At 39.7% G+C, this 14,911-nt stretch overlaps 1 protein-coding gene across 5 annotated transcripts in view; it reads left to right on the forward strand.

The window, feature by feature from the left end:
• ZCCHC7 (zinc finger CCHC-type containing 7) overlaps positions 1–13,484 on the forward strand; it is a 253,394-nt gene extending 239,910 nt beyond the window's left edge. For all 5 annotated transcript variants that reach the window (XM_049626560.1, XM_049626570.1, XM_049626597.1 and 2 more), the window contains exons 7-9: positions 5,069–5,164; positions 10,633–10,750; positions 12,950–13,484. In XM_049626560.1, coding sequence (XP_049482517.1) covers positions 5,069–5,164; positions 10,633–10,750; positions 12,950–13,386 — 651 coding nt within the window. In that variant the 3' untranslated portion in view covers positions 13,387–13,484. The remainder of the gene's footprint in view (positions 1–5,068; positions 5,165–10,632; positions 10,751–12,949) is intronic.
• The last annotated feature ends 1,427 nt before the right edge of the window (positions 13,485–14,911 follow it).

Here is a 14,911-nt window from a genome sequence, read left to right on the forward strand (position 1 = left end):
GCTGTATAACTCATGTCCACTCTATAAAATTTTGGAGTCTTTAAGATCTACTTATTCACCACCTATTTTTGAGCACTTTCTGTGTTCTAGTTTAGGCATTGGCAAACTTCTTCTATGAAAAGCCAAGTAGTAAATAGTTCAGCTTGGCAGGCAATATGGTCTCTGTCATAACTCTGCTCTTGTAGCATGAAAAGTAGCCATAGATAACCGGATCATAGGGTAGTTCCATTTTTACCTTTCTGAAGAACCTGCATACGGTTTTTCCACAATGGCTGCACCAGTTTGCATTCCCACCAGCAGTGCAAGAGGAGTCCTTTCTCACTACATCCTCGCCAACACTTGTTGCTTCTTATGTTTTTGATTATAGCCATTTTGACAGGTGTGAGGTATTATCTCTTTGTAGATTTTATTTGCATTTCCTTGATGATGAGTGATGTTGAGCATATTTTTCATGTGTCTGTTGACCATCTGGATATCTTCTTTGGAGAAATGTCTGATAAGCACTGGGTGATGTAGGGAATTGAAGAAAAGAGTAGCAGCCTTAGATAACCTGTAAACAGATGTGCCTGGCTGTGTTCCAATAAAACTTTATTTTCAGACACTGAATTTTGAATTTCATAAAATTTTCATGTGTTGCAAAATATTCTTTTTTTTTTTTTTAGCCATTTGAATGTAAAAGCATTCTTGCCTATGGGCTATACAAAAACAGGCAATGAGCTGGATTCGTCCTGTCGGCCATAGTTCACCAACACTTAGTCTAGATTCTTGCCATAAGGATACAGAGTGGACTAAAAGATCTCTTACCCTGTGCACCTTACATTCCAGCAATGGGGAGGCAGATAATAGACATGATAACCAATTTAGTACACGAGAAGGTGAAATGGGAAAAGGAGTATCAGGAGCACTGTGGCAGGAGTAAGTAAAAGTGGCCTTTACTCTGAGAGGATGTGATGGGAATGAACCACTGGAGACTTGTACAGTAGTGTGGCTTTCCTGTGTTCTGTATTCCTGAGGAAAAGCCAGCAGTGCCATGGGGACACCAGTGGTTCTCCTGTGAGGAAATCCCTATTTGCATCCATACCAAAGTTCTAGTGTCTGGATATCCATCTTGTTCTGGTTCTTTCTGTGCCCTCCTTCCCCAATCATTACTGCCTGATTCATCTTGTCCTTTTTCATAGGATTTGAGCCAATGGAATTTCTTATTCCAGCGGAATAAACATAGTGAGCATATTTTCCTTTCTTCAGTGAATCTAGAAATCTTGCCTCAGCAGTAAATTACCATATATTTGCACAAAAAAACATTGAAAAATTATAAACATAAGTCTTTCAGAGAATGTTTATTATTTGGCGGGTGGATAATTCTGTTTATCATCAGTGATAGTCTCTGCCTACAGTCACCGACTAGTTTTTGAGCACCTACCATTAGCCTTAGAGTGGATTTTCATGCCACTCAAATCCAGTGCTCTCCATTCTGAATGATAAGCCCTAAGCGATCTAGTCCCTCTCCATCTTTAGAACCTCCTCTTCTCCCACTCTTCCTTCACCTACTACACTTCCAAATTTACAGATATTTCTCTGATAGTCAAATATGGCAAATTTACCCGCATCTCCAAGATTTGCATTCCCTGTCCCCATGCCTGAGGCCTAGAATGCTGTTCCCCAGTCATTGCATACTTGGGGGTATTTTTATCACAAGAAATGACCATCCCAGTGAGAGTTTCTCTAAAATGCAATTTAAGTCACCACCAATGACTTTCATTCCTTTAACTCTATTTTAATTGCCTGCGTGCCATTTATTACTACCCGATTGTGTGTGTGTGTGTGTGTGTGTGTGTGTGTGTGTGTGTGTGTGTTTTGTTGGTTTATCTGTCTTCCAACGTGGGAGATGTGAGCAGGGATTTTTGTCTGACTTCTCAGTTACCTAATCTATTCTAAGATATCTGGCATATATTAGGCACTCAATTATTTTTTGAATAAATTAATGAAAGAATGCTTGTATATGCTTATGCCATGTGCCCAGCACTCTGGTAAACATCACTGATGGAGGCGTCCTTGAACTTGTTCTGCTCTACTTGTCCCCTTCCCTTCTCTTATACACAACCTGGTATCTTGAAAAAGTCATCAGTGTTTTGTTCTTCAGTTCTTTCTACTTACAATAAACCCATTACAGTCTGGCTTGTATCTCTACCCCTCAAATAAACTGCTCACAATGGTTTCTAGTCTCCAGCAACTTCCTGATTGCTAATCCAGTGGATTTCATAGTCTTTATCTTATTTAACCCACCAGTAGCTTTTGACAACTTCTTCCTCAAAACATTATGTGTTCTGCCTTCACATCCATGACACATCTCTTGCTTTGATTTCTTTCTCTTAAACCACATATATACTCATGGTTGCAATTTTGTGTCACATCAAGTAACACAAAGATGGAAAAATAATTTCTGCTTAATAATTTCATGTCTTCCTGGTGCTCTATACCTGAACAAATTTATGAGCCACTGCAGTGAGTGAGTGAGTGAGTGGTACATGCTTGTATGCATACCTGTCAAAACTATGCTTGACGACTTTTAGCTTGTCTTAATTCATGAACCACATTCTTTTATTGGAGAATATAAGACCTTTGTTAGTTATCATATCCCAGTTGACAATAGCTGAAATTGTAAATTCTATTTTGTGTAGCGTTTGTAGTCATTTTCAATAGAAAAGATCTTTTAGGCTACTGTTATCCTCCAGTTTTCCATTTTAGGAAACAAACTAAAAGTAAAGTTGAAGAAGATTTTTATAGCCTATAGATTATTTTCCCATGTCAATAACATAAAACCTTCACAAGCCACCTGTTTGCCACATTAAACAGTAATAATGAAATTAGTTGGCACACCAGCACTGTTTGTTATAGCATCCCAATAAAGAACATAAGCAGGGCGCCTGGCTGGCTCAGTTGCGGGAGTGTGCTGCTCTTGATCTCAGGTTCATGAGTTCGAGCCCCACATTGGGCATAGAGCTCACTTTAAAAAATAAATAAATAAGAAATAAACTTATCCAATTTCATTCCCATTCTCCCCTCTTTTTTCCAATCTACAAAAAAAAAAAAAAAAAAAAAAGGAGTGGGAGGGCTATTAGGTTTTTCTCCTTCTGTTTAAAGCCCCTGCCACCTCAGGGGTTTAGCTCTGTCTTCTCCCTTCTCTCCTGTTTTCACCACCTCCCTCTCTATGAGCTTCCTCACATGTTCAGATCTCTTTCTCATTCTAATAGCAAACTCTACCAAATCCCCTTCCTAGATGTTGCTCGACCTTATTCTGCCCCTTGTTATTCATGCTTCTCAAAATAATACATACCTGCCATCCCCTTTTTTTCTGCTTCTGTTCAATTTTTTTAAATATTTCTTACTGTCCAATGTAACATACATATTGAAAAATGCATAGTTACATCACACACACTTAAGTTATATAACACCACTGTGTTCAAAAAATAGAAAATTGCAGCTACCCCAAAACCTTCTGTGCATTTTCTCACCACTGGAAGTAACTACTATCCTGGCTTCTGTGGGGAATCATTTTCTCATTCTTTATGGTTTTATCACCTTTGTATTCATCTCTTCACTCTTCAGCCTGTTGCCTTCTGCTCTTTATTACCTTTCTACCAATTCCAAAATTCTCATACTAAGGTTATCCATGAACAATTGCCAAATCTAACAGATGCTTCTCAGTTCTAATCTCACTAAGCCTCTGCTGTATTTTCCATTGCAGATCAGTTCACCCTTCTTGAAACTACTCTCTAAGGTGTATGACTATATTCTCCTGTGATTCTGCATCCTTCAGCCTTTCCTTCTCTGTCCCTTTCCCAGGTTCCTCTGTCTGCCCCTTAAATGTTATGCCCAGGGTTCCATCTTGAGCTCACCACTGTTCATATTGGGTATGGCGATGCTGTCCACTCGGGTCATTTTAGCCTCCACTATTATACGGTAGATTTCATTCAGAGCTAATCTTCAGCTCACACTTGTTCCCTCAGCTTTAATCTTACAGAGACAACTGCCTAATGGACATCACCTAAATACACAGCATCCAAGTTAGACTTCATCATCTTTCCCTCTAATTTCCTACTGTTTCTGAAGCAGTTGTTGGCACCCAACTTAGAAACCTGAAAAGCATCGTAATTTCTCCTTTCCTTTATTCCTCATATCTTGTCAATGTTCAGTGATACCAGTTTTATCCCCTCATGTATTGGCCAAATCGATTCCCTTTTTCCTATCCTTGTTACTCTTGTAGTGTAGACCCTCATCACCTCATTGATTTCCTAACAGCCACCTTTTTCACTGCATCTAACCTTCTGTTCATATTCACGCCCTCTACAACTACAAGCCAAAATGGTTTTTCCAAAATAAAATTCTAACTACTCTGCTCCCATATTTAAAACAACACTTAAAATGGAAAAGCCCAGATAAACCCCAAGTTCTTTAAGATGACTTTAAGGTCCTCCCTTCTTTTGCCTTGCTTTCTCCAGCCTCATTTTTCAGTCTACCTGGCTATGCATGTTATACTTTGTCAGCATGTATGCTTTCTTAGCTTCATGCATTGTTCATGCTAGCCCCTCTTCCTAGGATTTTCCATTTGACTTACACCTAATTCTTTAAAAGTAAATGTAAGTTTTGTAAGCATTCCCTGACTCCTTCCACCCCATCCCAATGATGGGTCCCCTTTGCCACTCCATTAAAACCTTGTACATGTTTCTCACTTTGCTTACATCTTCTGTCATCATCTGTTTAGATGTCTTTCATGTTCTACTAGCCTGTTGTGCTTCTCTCTCTGAGATACCTAATACCTAACACAGTACTGGGCACAACGCCTAATGGAATGAGGAGCGAAGAAGAGGAAAGCATATATTGACATGAAGTGGAAAAGAATTGTCATGTTGTGCACTTTAACACGGAGAATCATCTGGATGTGAGGTCCTAAACTCTAGGAGGCAGTATTTCTAAAGGATCTCTTACCTAAAAAGAGCTCTTTGGGAAAGAATCAGGTTTTAATTTTCTTCTAACATTTAATAAACGCTCACAAATATTCATGTTGCAGACCAAACCTGGACCACCCAAAAAGCCGAAGACCCCTTCTGGACAATCAGCCTTAGTGTATTGCTACAACTGTGGGCAAGAAGGCCATTATGGACACGTAAGTTTGAGTAGCATTTGGGCATAACACATTCTGTTGTTTTGGGAGTGGTTGCTGAAAGATGAACTAAAAAAAAAAAATGTAATTCTGAATGCTTACCTTTTTAATAAACTAACATCCTAAAGTAAGACTTAATGTATTTTCAACTGATTTGCTTTTCCCATCCCTGCCAGAGAGATCTGTCAGAGCACGTTCTTCTAATTGTTTTAAATATACATGAACAAGTTAGGCTAAAACAAATAAAAACCTCATACAGTCAATCAGAGGAATAAAAGTAGTCACCAAAATGGTTACACTTCTCATGAGTTCTTATGTTTGCTATTACTTTGACACAGCCAAAATCATGATTGAAGATTTTCTATGTAGTTCTCCACTATCTCCAGCTTTCCCTGATACTGTGTTCACTTAAATCTTCATCACTCACATAAAAACTCTGACACTAGTGGAAAGACAGAGATACTGTATCATTGACTAGCCTGTCTGCCCCACAGACGTCTAGATTCCCTATCCAAGCTGCATATTCCCAGCCCCAGCTAAAAGGGCCAAACTGTGTGTGTTTTAGGTGCAAGAGTGTCAAAGCAGAAGGAATTTGTTGATGTGAGATGGGAGGGAGTCTCCTAGCCAGTTGTCTCATTAAGTAAGAAACAGCAGCAGCGCATCCCAGAGACAGGATGTGATAAGAATAGACTGCAAGCTCTCCTGCATTCTGGGAATCCTGAGGCAGAGGAAGAAGGGCAGTGGCACAAAAAGTAGAAAATCTGTATGGAGAAATACATTCCTAGTCTCCTGGTAGGCTTCTAACAGCTTAGAAACCAAAATAAACTAAAATCAAATGCGATCTGATGACAGGAGGTAGAAAGCATTCGGGGGTAGAGAGTCCTCAAAATGGGAGGGCTGTGAGCAGTGGGAAGGGGAGGGGTAGTGCTGCGCTTTGTGACTCATGGGAGTCCTACCTTGAATTCTGACCGTGGCACCTCACGCAGACCTTGGGGCTGGACCTCCGCAGCAAAGGGAGAGACACAACACAGTTCACCAACAGGTGAAACTTTTCTTCCACGTTGGGGCAGCAGGACCATGGAATGAAGAATTACAACATGAAAGCTAGGATGAAGTTCTGATCCTCAGGTCTGGCTTTTGCTCTGCTACTGACTTCACCATGTGACTTGAACAACGCACTCCGGTCTTCAGTTTCTTTATCTCCAAAGCAAAGAAGTTGTACGGGGAGATTTCTCAATACTGACACTTGGATGCTGTTTCCAATGTGAACAAATCCATAGTATGGTGACATGGATGGAGAGACCCATACTCCCATTTTCGTAGAATGCACATTAAAAACTTTGTTAAAGAATACTTTTTCTTACAAAATTACCAGCTCTAGATCTTTTCCTGCTTTGTGCGTTCCACCTCGTTGCCAAAATCCAGATGTTGCCAACACTGTTTAGGAAACCTATTCCCATGAGTATTCCACTGCCACGCAGATCACACAGATGTACAATTTATGCTTGCTGACCTCTTTAAAGCAAAAGGGTGTAATTTTCCATTTATGTTTGTTCAATTAAAGAAAAACAATTATAGTTGGGCACATATTGCTTACTAGTCAGTCCTGTTAATGTAGATAGGAAATATATTAAAAACATTTGGAATTTATCCCAGAAATCTAGATTTAGATAGTTTTTAATTTACAATAAAGCAAATTTGGCAGCCTCATCGCTGCCATAGATGAAGAATTCTAGATCATCCACACTAATGAAGAAGATCAGTGGTGTGGCTAATCCAGAATAGTAGATAAATTATATAGCCAACTATCAATTGTGTGTGCTAATGGAGGGGACCAGCGATGTGGATAATCAAAACATAATTTACATTTAGCTTTGGAAAATATTTATCGTATTGTATGGCTCTGTATAGCCACGCCAGTCTAGACTGTACAGGATCCAAATAGAAGACTGTGCAGATGATTAAAGATGTCTGAGGACCCCTCCCCTTCATTTGCAGAAATACAGCTCTATAGATGTTACTGAACAGCCTCTTCGTATAAAAGGTATTCTGAGGTGAATGTGGCACCGCCCTTCCCTAACCTCACTCATCGTGTAGTTGGAGAGGCAGGGACAGTCCTAAGCAGCTTCATATCAGGCAAACTACAAACTACCATAGAAAACAGTAGTCACTCTACAGAAAGACTACTCCAAGAGCGTGTGAAAGTATGAGTGGGTGCTGGGAGTGTATCAAGATCTTTAGTACCTCTTTGTAATTGCAATTTGCTCTTAATATTTTATGGTTAGAATCTCTCTTTGTCCATTTAGGCTGCTGTAAACAAGCTACCATAGACTATGTGGTTTATAAACAGTAGAAATTTATTTCTTAGGTTCTAGAGGCTGGGAAGCCCAAAGTCATGGTGCCAGTAGAATTGATGTCTGATGAGGGGCGGCGGCGGCGGCTGCTGCTGCTGCTGCTGCTTCTTCTTCTTCTTCTTCTTCTTCTTCTTCTTCTTTTTTAATGTTTATTTATTTTTGAGAGAGAGAGTGCAAGCAGTGGAGGGGCAGAGAAAGAAAAAGAGGGAGACACAGAATCTGAAACAGGCTCCAGGCTCCAAGCTGTCAGCACAGAGCCTGATGCAGGGCTCGAAGTCATGGACCATGAGATCATGACCTAAGCTGAAGTCAGATGCTTAACCAACTGACTGATCCACCCAGGCACCCTGAGGGGCTGTTTTTAATAGATGGCACTTCCATGCTATGTCCTTACACGGTAGAAGAGGCTAGGGAGCTCTGTGAGGGTCTCTTTTATAAGAACATTAATCCCATTCATCAGAGCTCCATTCTTATGGCCAAATCACTACCCAAAGACTCCACCTCCTCCTACCATCATCTTGGGGATGAATTCTGGTTGGGGGTTGGGAGGGATGGGCACAAACATTCAAACTATAGCAGAATCTTAGACCCAAATCTTTTATGGGTGCCCTTTCTTCTGGAAACTTAGAGCCACCATGGATAGTGATTTCTAAAAGTAATTCTTGGGCACCTGAATGGTTCAGTCAGCTAAATGTCCAACTCTTGATCCCAGCTCAGGTCTTGATCTCAGGATCATGCTTTCAAGGCCCACGTTGGGCTCCATGCTTGGCATGAAGCCTAAATAAAGAAATACATATGTACGTATGTATGTATGTATGTATGTATGTATGTATGTAATTCTCTAGGCTACCATATAGGTTTGCCTTATAACTTCAGGATTCAAAAAATTCCAAAAAGATCCTGAAAGTCAACAACACAGTATATCTAAAGATAGTTGGAAGAAGGAAATAATAAAGATAAGCACCAAAATTATTGAAATAGAAAACAAAATTAATAGCATCAACAAAACCAAAAGCTAGTTCTTTAAAAACATTTTCATTTTTAGGGGTGCCTGAGTAGCTCAGTTTGTTAAACATCCAACTTCAGCTCAGGTCATGATCTCACAGTCCATGAGTTCGAGCCCTGCATCAGGCTCTGTGCTGACAGCTCAGAGCCTGGAGCCTGCTTCGGATTCTGTGTCTCCCTCTCTCCCTGCCCCTCCCCTGATCATGCTCTATCTCTGTCTCAAAAATAAATAAAAACATTTTTAAAAAATTAAAAACATATTTTTTTCCAAAAAAAAAGACTTCGGAAAAACTACTCAAAGAAAAAAAAAGGTACAAATAGTGAATAAAAAGTGTAAATAACTTAAAATACAGTAAGTTTTAATTGTAGGAGAATACAAATTTTAAATAAGCTTTGCATTTAATAAAGTTCAAAATTAAGTCTGAAAATACAGATAAATAATTCTCTAGAAAAAAATATTAACCAAAATGAAGAACAAGCCTATATGAACCAATACCACTAAAAAAATTAAGTTAGTAATCAGAATTCTCCCCTGAAATATATCAGATCCAGATAGTTTTATTGTCAGGTTTTACCAAACCTTTATTCAGAAACAGATCATCCAAGAGAACACTACCCAATTTATTCTGTGAAGCTATTATAACCTAAAGCCACTTCAAAATATTTATAGAATGATACCATTTTTATGAAGTCTGAATGCTTCAAATTTAACACTGTTGTTTATTAGAATAGTCATTAGTAGTAGTAGTAAGAGTATAAAATGTATGAGAATGGCAGGAACCAACTTTAAGACAGTGGCAACTTCTGGAAAGGGAAGGAGACAAATGAGGAATGGGAAACAGCATTACACGGAGGATTTCAATTGTATTATTAATGTTTCAGTTCTTGGAGCAAAAACAAGAAAATTAAGGTAAAATGTGATTTGATAAAGTCCAATAGTAGGTACAGATTGACATTACTTTATTTCCAATACTTAAATGTATATTTAGAATGATTCATAATCTGCAAATCATGCTCTTACTGAGTGTGTGGCTGCCAGCTCAGTCAGGTATCTTAGAATTACAAGTCAAGTATATTTGCCAATGTTAGGATAAGTCAGCTAAATTTTATGTGGCTATTTCACATACTTTCTTCCTAAGAGGTGTTCTGATTTTCTCCAATACCTAGCTAAGAAGAATTGGACATTTATAAAATACATTTTAGGCAAGATGGCAGAGGACAGAAATGGGGAAGTTCCAAAGGGAAACCTCTTTCAAAGAAAAGAAAAGTTGGTCTCAGACATGCTGAATGGATATATGTCAACAGATCATGATAAATAAAGCCTATTCTGTTGGATGTGGCTCAGGCCAACGATGTGGATTTGGAAACTAGCAGAGGTACAAAAGCCAGAGTCATGCAGGTGGGGAGCTGACCTAGAGAAATGAGTGAGAGGAGTGATCTCTTGAGCGGGGCAAGGAAAGAGAAGAGAGGATTCTTTTGGGGTATTTTGGAATTACCTAGGAGCATTTTCAAACCAGACCTAACCCACCACCACCATCCTGCTCCCCACCATAAGGATCACTGCCCTTGTTAGCAGTATTGGGTTAAAATAAGCTTGCAAACCATTTGGGTGAAGGGAAAAGAGCAAAGAGCTAAGAATTTACACTCGCATTTAGGGTGTAAATGTGAAAGGAGAAGCACTTGCTGGAAGGCTGTTGGAAGAGACAGACAAGCAAAGGTCTAATACAACATAAGGCCAAATAAAGTCTTTAAAAGAGGAACAGAGCAAGTTCAGTAGAGACCCAGCCCCCCATTGCTGTTAGCTCAGACTGGGGGAGGGGTTTGGCAGGGAAGACTGAAAAAAGACAAGAAAGGTTTCATGGGTAAAGAAGTAAGGAAAGAAAATCCAAGCCTGAAAGAAGCCTGTAAGTACAGTTGGGTGTGATTGGATGTTGGTTTGGCGGAGCCTCCCAGCAGGACCACATCCTGAGCCTCAGCGTGGGGTATCTGTGATGTGGGACTGTCTCTAACCTCAGTGGTCTGTGATCTTGCAGTTAAGGTTGCCTGAGCAGTGCCCTTGTGACATCCTAATTTCAAATTTGATAATTTGAAACAATTTCAAACAACTTGCAGGAATGTACAGAAAGACGAATGTTTAACCAGACCTTTCCAACATCTCCATTCATCTACTACTATGATGACAAATATGAAATTCGGGAGAGAGAACAGAGAATAAAACGAAAGGTGAAAGGTATGTTGTTGAATTCTTGTGAGATTACCTTTGCAGTAGTTCCAAATGTCTTCCTTTACATGGTCTTTGCCTGCTTTGGGTGTCATTGGTTAGCACAGAAAATGTTTTTAAATAATTACCATAGAAACCAGAACTTTCTTGATCTCCGGTAATCAGGCACCCACTTCAGAAACCCTGCATTATGATCTGTTCACACTAAACATTTTTTTCACATCATGACCATTTTAGAAAATGTCCTGAAAATACTTCTATCCATACAGGGAAGCAGGGTTTTAAAGGCTCTTTTTTTTGAGAGTTTTCTGTTTGGCGAGTAATTATTTTTTCCATTTGTATGTCTCTAGTATTTTTATGGAAAGAAAGGCTTCCCTGCTAGGTGATTCCTGGAGTTTCCCCAAAGAAGTCTGTTCTTACCAGCCATGATTACAGCAGAGCTCCAGGGTCCACAGCCACCTTCTGTGATTCCTTTACTTAACTGTTGATAACATGACGTTCTTTTAGTTTATAATTTAGGCCTACTTTTTTCTATTTCTTTTGTGCTGTAGTTTACTAAGTTTAACAGTGGTTTACTAAGTTACCTTTCTTGCTTTCAGGATGAAATAGTTCTATACTTCTCAAGTTGACCTATACATTGTAACTCTTAGAGCCTTTTTGGTATTCTTTCTCCGTCCCACCCCCAACTCTCTCTGACTTAAGGTCTTTTTCAAAAGGAATTATTTTCAACTCCTGCATATTTTCCATATTACATTTCATATAAACTCTATCTCAACTATATATAGAGAGAGAGATTACAGTACATAAAGATATTTATTAGGCAATTAAATTAAAAAAGAAAAGAAAAGAAATGCACCAAAGTGTCCCCTCTGAATTAAAAGATTATGGCTCCTATTTTATTTTTATACTTTTTGTATTTCACGGGTTTTCTGTAATGAGTGGTTATAACTTTTATAATTCTAGGAAAACCATTTGTTTTCACTTAGTAATATTGGGAACTCTGTGGCTACTTTGAGGTTCTCTGTGATCCATTAGAATTTTCAGGCACCTGGGTGGCTCAGTCGGTTGAGCATCTGACTTCAGCACAAATCATGATCTCACAGTTCATGAGTTTGAGCCCCACATCAGTGGAACCCACTTTGCATCCTGTCCTCCTCTTTCTGCCCCTCCCCTGCTTGCCCTCTCTCTCCCTCTCTCTCTCTCTCTCAAAAATATTTTTTTTAAGAAAAAAAAGTTTATTTCATGCTAAAGTCTATAAGGAATTACCTTTGCTCTGTATCCTAGAGTTCACTTCTTGTGAACTTTATATTACTTTGCATTTCATCCTTTTTTTTCCAATGTTTATTTATTTTTGAGAGGGGGGAGGTGAGGTGCAGGAAGAGGGGACAGAGGATCTGAAGCGGGCTATGCCCAACACGGGGCTGGAACTCACGAGCTGTGAGATCATGACCTGAGTCAAAGTCAGTCGCTCAGCCAACTGAGCCACCCAGGCACCCCCATCCCTATTTTTTTATTGGCCACTTCTTTAATCTGTCAAGGTTTTGTTGACATGTTAGTTTTCATCCCTCAAACCTCACCTCCCACTTACCCCATCAGAATCATGCCTGTCAGACACTTGTAGTAAAAGGGTGCCAAGTCCTGGTAAAATGTAACACCAGATCTGGGACCAAAATGTCTGAGATACACACGTGTGTGTGTTCTCCAAGCCAGTGATGTCTGCTCTGGAGGAATAATCTCCTGTCCAGTTTGGCATCCACCTATAAGTACTGTGACCAGACTTTATCTTCTGAGGGTGATTGAAATGTCATGAGACATTTGATATATCTTGTTTCACTTCATCGTCAAAGGCTGTTTCTTTATCCCCGCCTTGACTTGAATTGGTCAGATGTGACTTTTCTTCACAAAGCTGAAATGATTGATTTCACTAGTCTTCGTCTCTGTCATTCAACCTAGTACAAGTGTACTGAATAGAATAAATATCTTTGGATTTCTGGATATTTTCCATTTTTAGCAATCAGAAATACAGAACTATAACCATACAATTTTTAGCGGGTGATTTTTACCTTAGTAAGGGCTCTTTAGAATGTTGTATCATTAACACATTTCATTGTCTAGTTTCCCTGTCTGCTGAGTTATTTACAGACCAGTGTAAGCCGTGTGTGGACTGTCTGGCTGCTGAATATGCAGAAATACTTTTATATTTTCCAGAACTCCAGAAAAATGGGGATTTTCCAAGGCAGTTCAAGAGACCTCACATGGAAGCAGCAGAGAAGAGGCCCCCCCATGGCAGGAGGAAGAGCCATGCCTCGTGGAGAAACAGCAGGTGGCCTCAAGAAAAGAAAGAAACCCAAAAAGAAGCGAGCAGGAGCCGCAAAGAGCGTGAGAAACACAGGAAGGCTGACAGGGCTCATGAAGTGGAGGAGGACTTCCCCAGGGGCCCAAAACTCCATTCTCCTGGCACCTTCAAGACCCAGAAGGGTCCCAAGTCCTTCCACCACTCATCACATTACCACAAGCCAAGAGAAGACAAGCTGCCCAGAGACGGCAAGCGGGGCAAACAGAAGAAAAAGGAGAGCTATTTGGAGGGCGATGGCAGTGATAATTTATTTCTCATTAAGCAGAGGAAAAAAAAGTCCAAGCTGTGAGACAGCTTCTGATTTGGCTTTCCGGTGTTTGTCTGGTCTTCATGCCTGTGACATCATGGCAATCTGTTTATGATCTATGATTAAATCAAATGAATTTTGTTTTGTTCTTTTTGTAATCTCGGCCGTACCTGAAACTGATGCACAATGACCATGGAGACCTCCATTCTCTGTGTCCAACAGGTTATTAGGTATAGAAGGAAAAAAAAAAAAAGGACATGTACTCGGATTTCCCCCATTCCCGTACGTCATTTTTACTCAGAATCCTAGGGATAAGAAGTAATCTTTTCAAGAAAATTTTTTAAAAATACTTTTTTTGAAAAAGTAAAAGCTCATCAAATATAATTCGTATGCTGTGGGAGTATGAAAATTAAATCCTTGCAGGAAGAGAAATCAATGCTAATATGAAAAATTCATATTTTTCAGCATTACTTTTTTTAACATTGGAAAGGGGTAATAGCTATAAATCTAAATCCAGCTGTCCTTGCTCTTGAAGCTGGTGGCATAATCTTCTGATGGTCAGAGCATCAGAGGCGGAAAGATGACGGTGTCATCACTGAAGCCCTGAAGAGGCAGAGACACTGGCCTATAGCAAAATACAAGTAAGGAACCCATCCAGTAAATGTCATAAGATAGATTTCCTGAAACAAGTGAAAAAGAATCATTAAAAGGTTTAACGTAATCACAGTGCAATAGTTTTCACCGTTTTTACAGCCACACTTCAAGAAGACTGTCAACTTGGATGTATAGAGACAGATACTGCCCAATTAAAAAATTATTCTGTTTTCACGGGTTTTTTAACTACCACAAGACTATACAGAAATTTTTGTACCTGTGAATTTTTGTACTTATCAAAGCCTAATGTTAGAATAAGAAAAATAAAATGTCTGAAATAGAGTAAATAAGTTTGTCATTTATGTAAAAAGGCAAGGATTTGGGGTGACAAAGGGCGTGCTTGGGTTAGACAAGTCACTAGAGTTATAAAATCTCCATAAACTGGGTTCAAAATACCCTTGTTGCCCAAGCACTAGCTCTATGCTGGAATAAAATGAGATGGAGTCAGTTAACTCGGGCCAGTTTATGTTAGATTCTTAAGTTTGTGTTTTACTCTTTGTGAAGTACATGAACTGCTGTGTATGTGGTAGGATCAGCTCCCTTCACCTTCCGGCGGGGAGGGGAGAGTCTCCTCGCACTGAAACAGCTTCAGCGTAAATTGTGGCTGCACAGTCTTTAGTCCCCCGCCTTCCCTGTGGCCGCCCTGCTCACGGCGAAGCGTAAGCATTCTTTGTGTGTTGGTTCGTGGCTTCATAACATCAGCTGGGATTGTTTTGACTCTCAGGTAAGTGGCCAGAGTCTTCTAACACCCTGCTAAAAGTGACAGCCGTGAAAAATGGCTTCATAGAGTGGTAAGTCTTGAAATAATTGATGTTATTCCTCATTAAGACCTAGGACAAGCCTGGCTTATTATTGGTGTGGTGTGGCTAGCATTCCTTCGGACACAAGGGCCTCTTCCAGGCAGAGAGGGGAA

Source organism: Panthera uncia, chromosome D4 (genome assembly GCF_023721935.1).
Source record: "Panthera uncia isolate 11264 chromosome D4, Puncia_PCG_1.0, whole genome shotgun sequence".
NCBI lineage: Eukaryota > Metazoa > Chordata > Mammalia > Carnivora > Felidae > Panthera > Panthera uncia.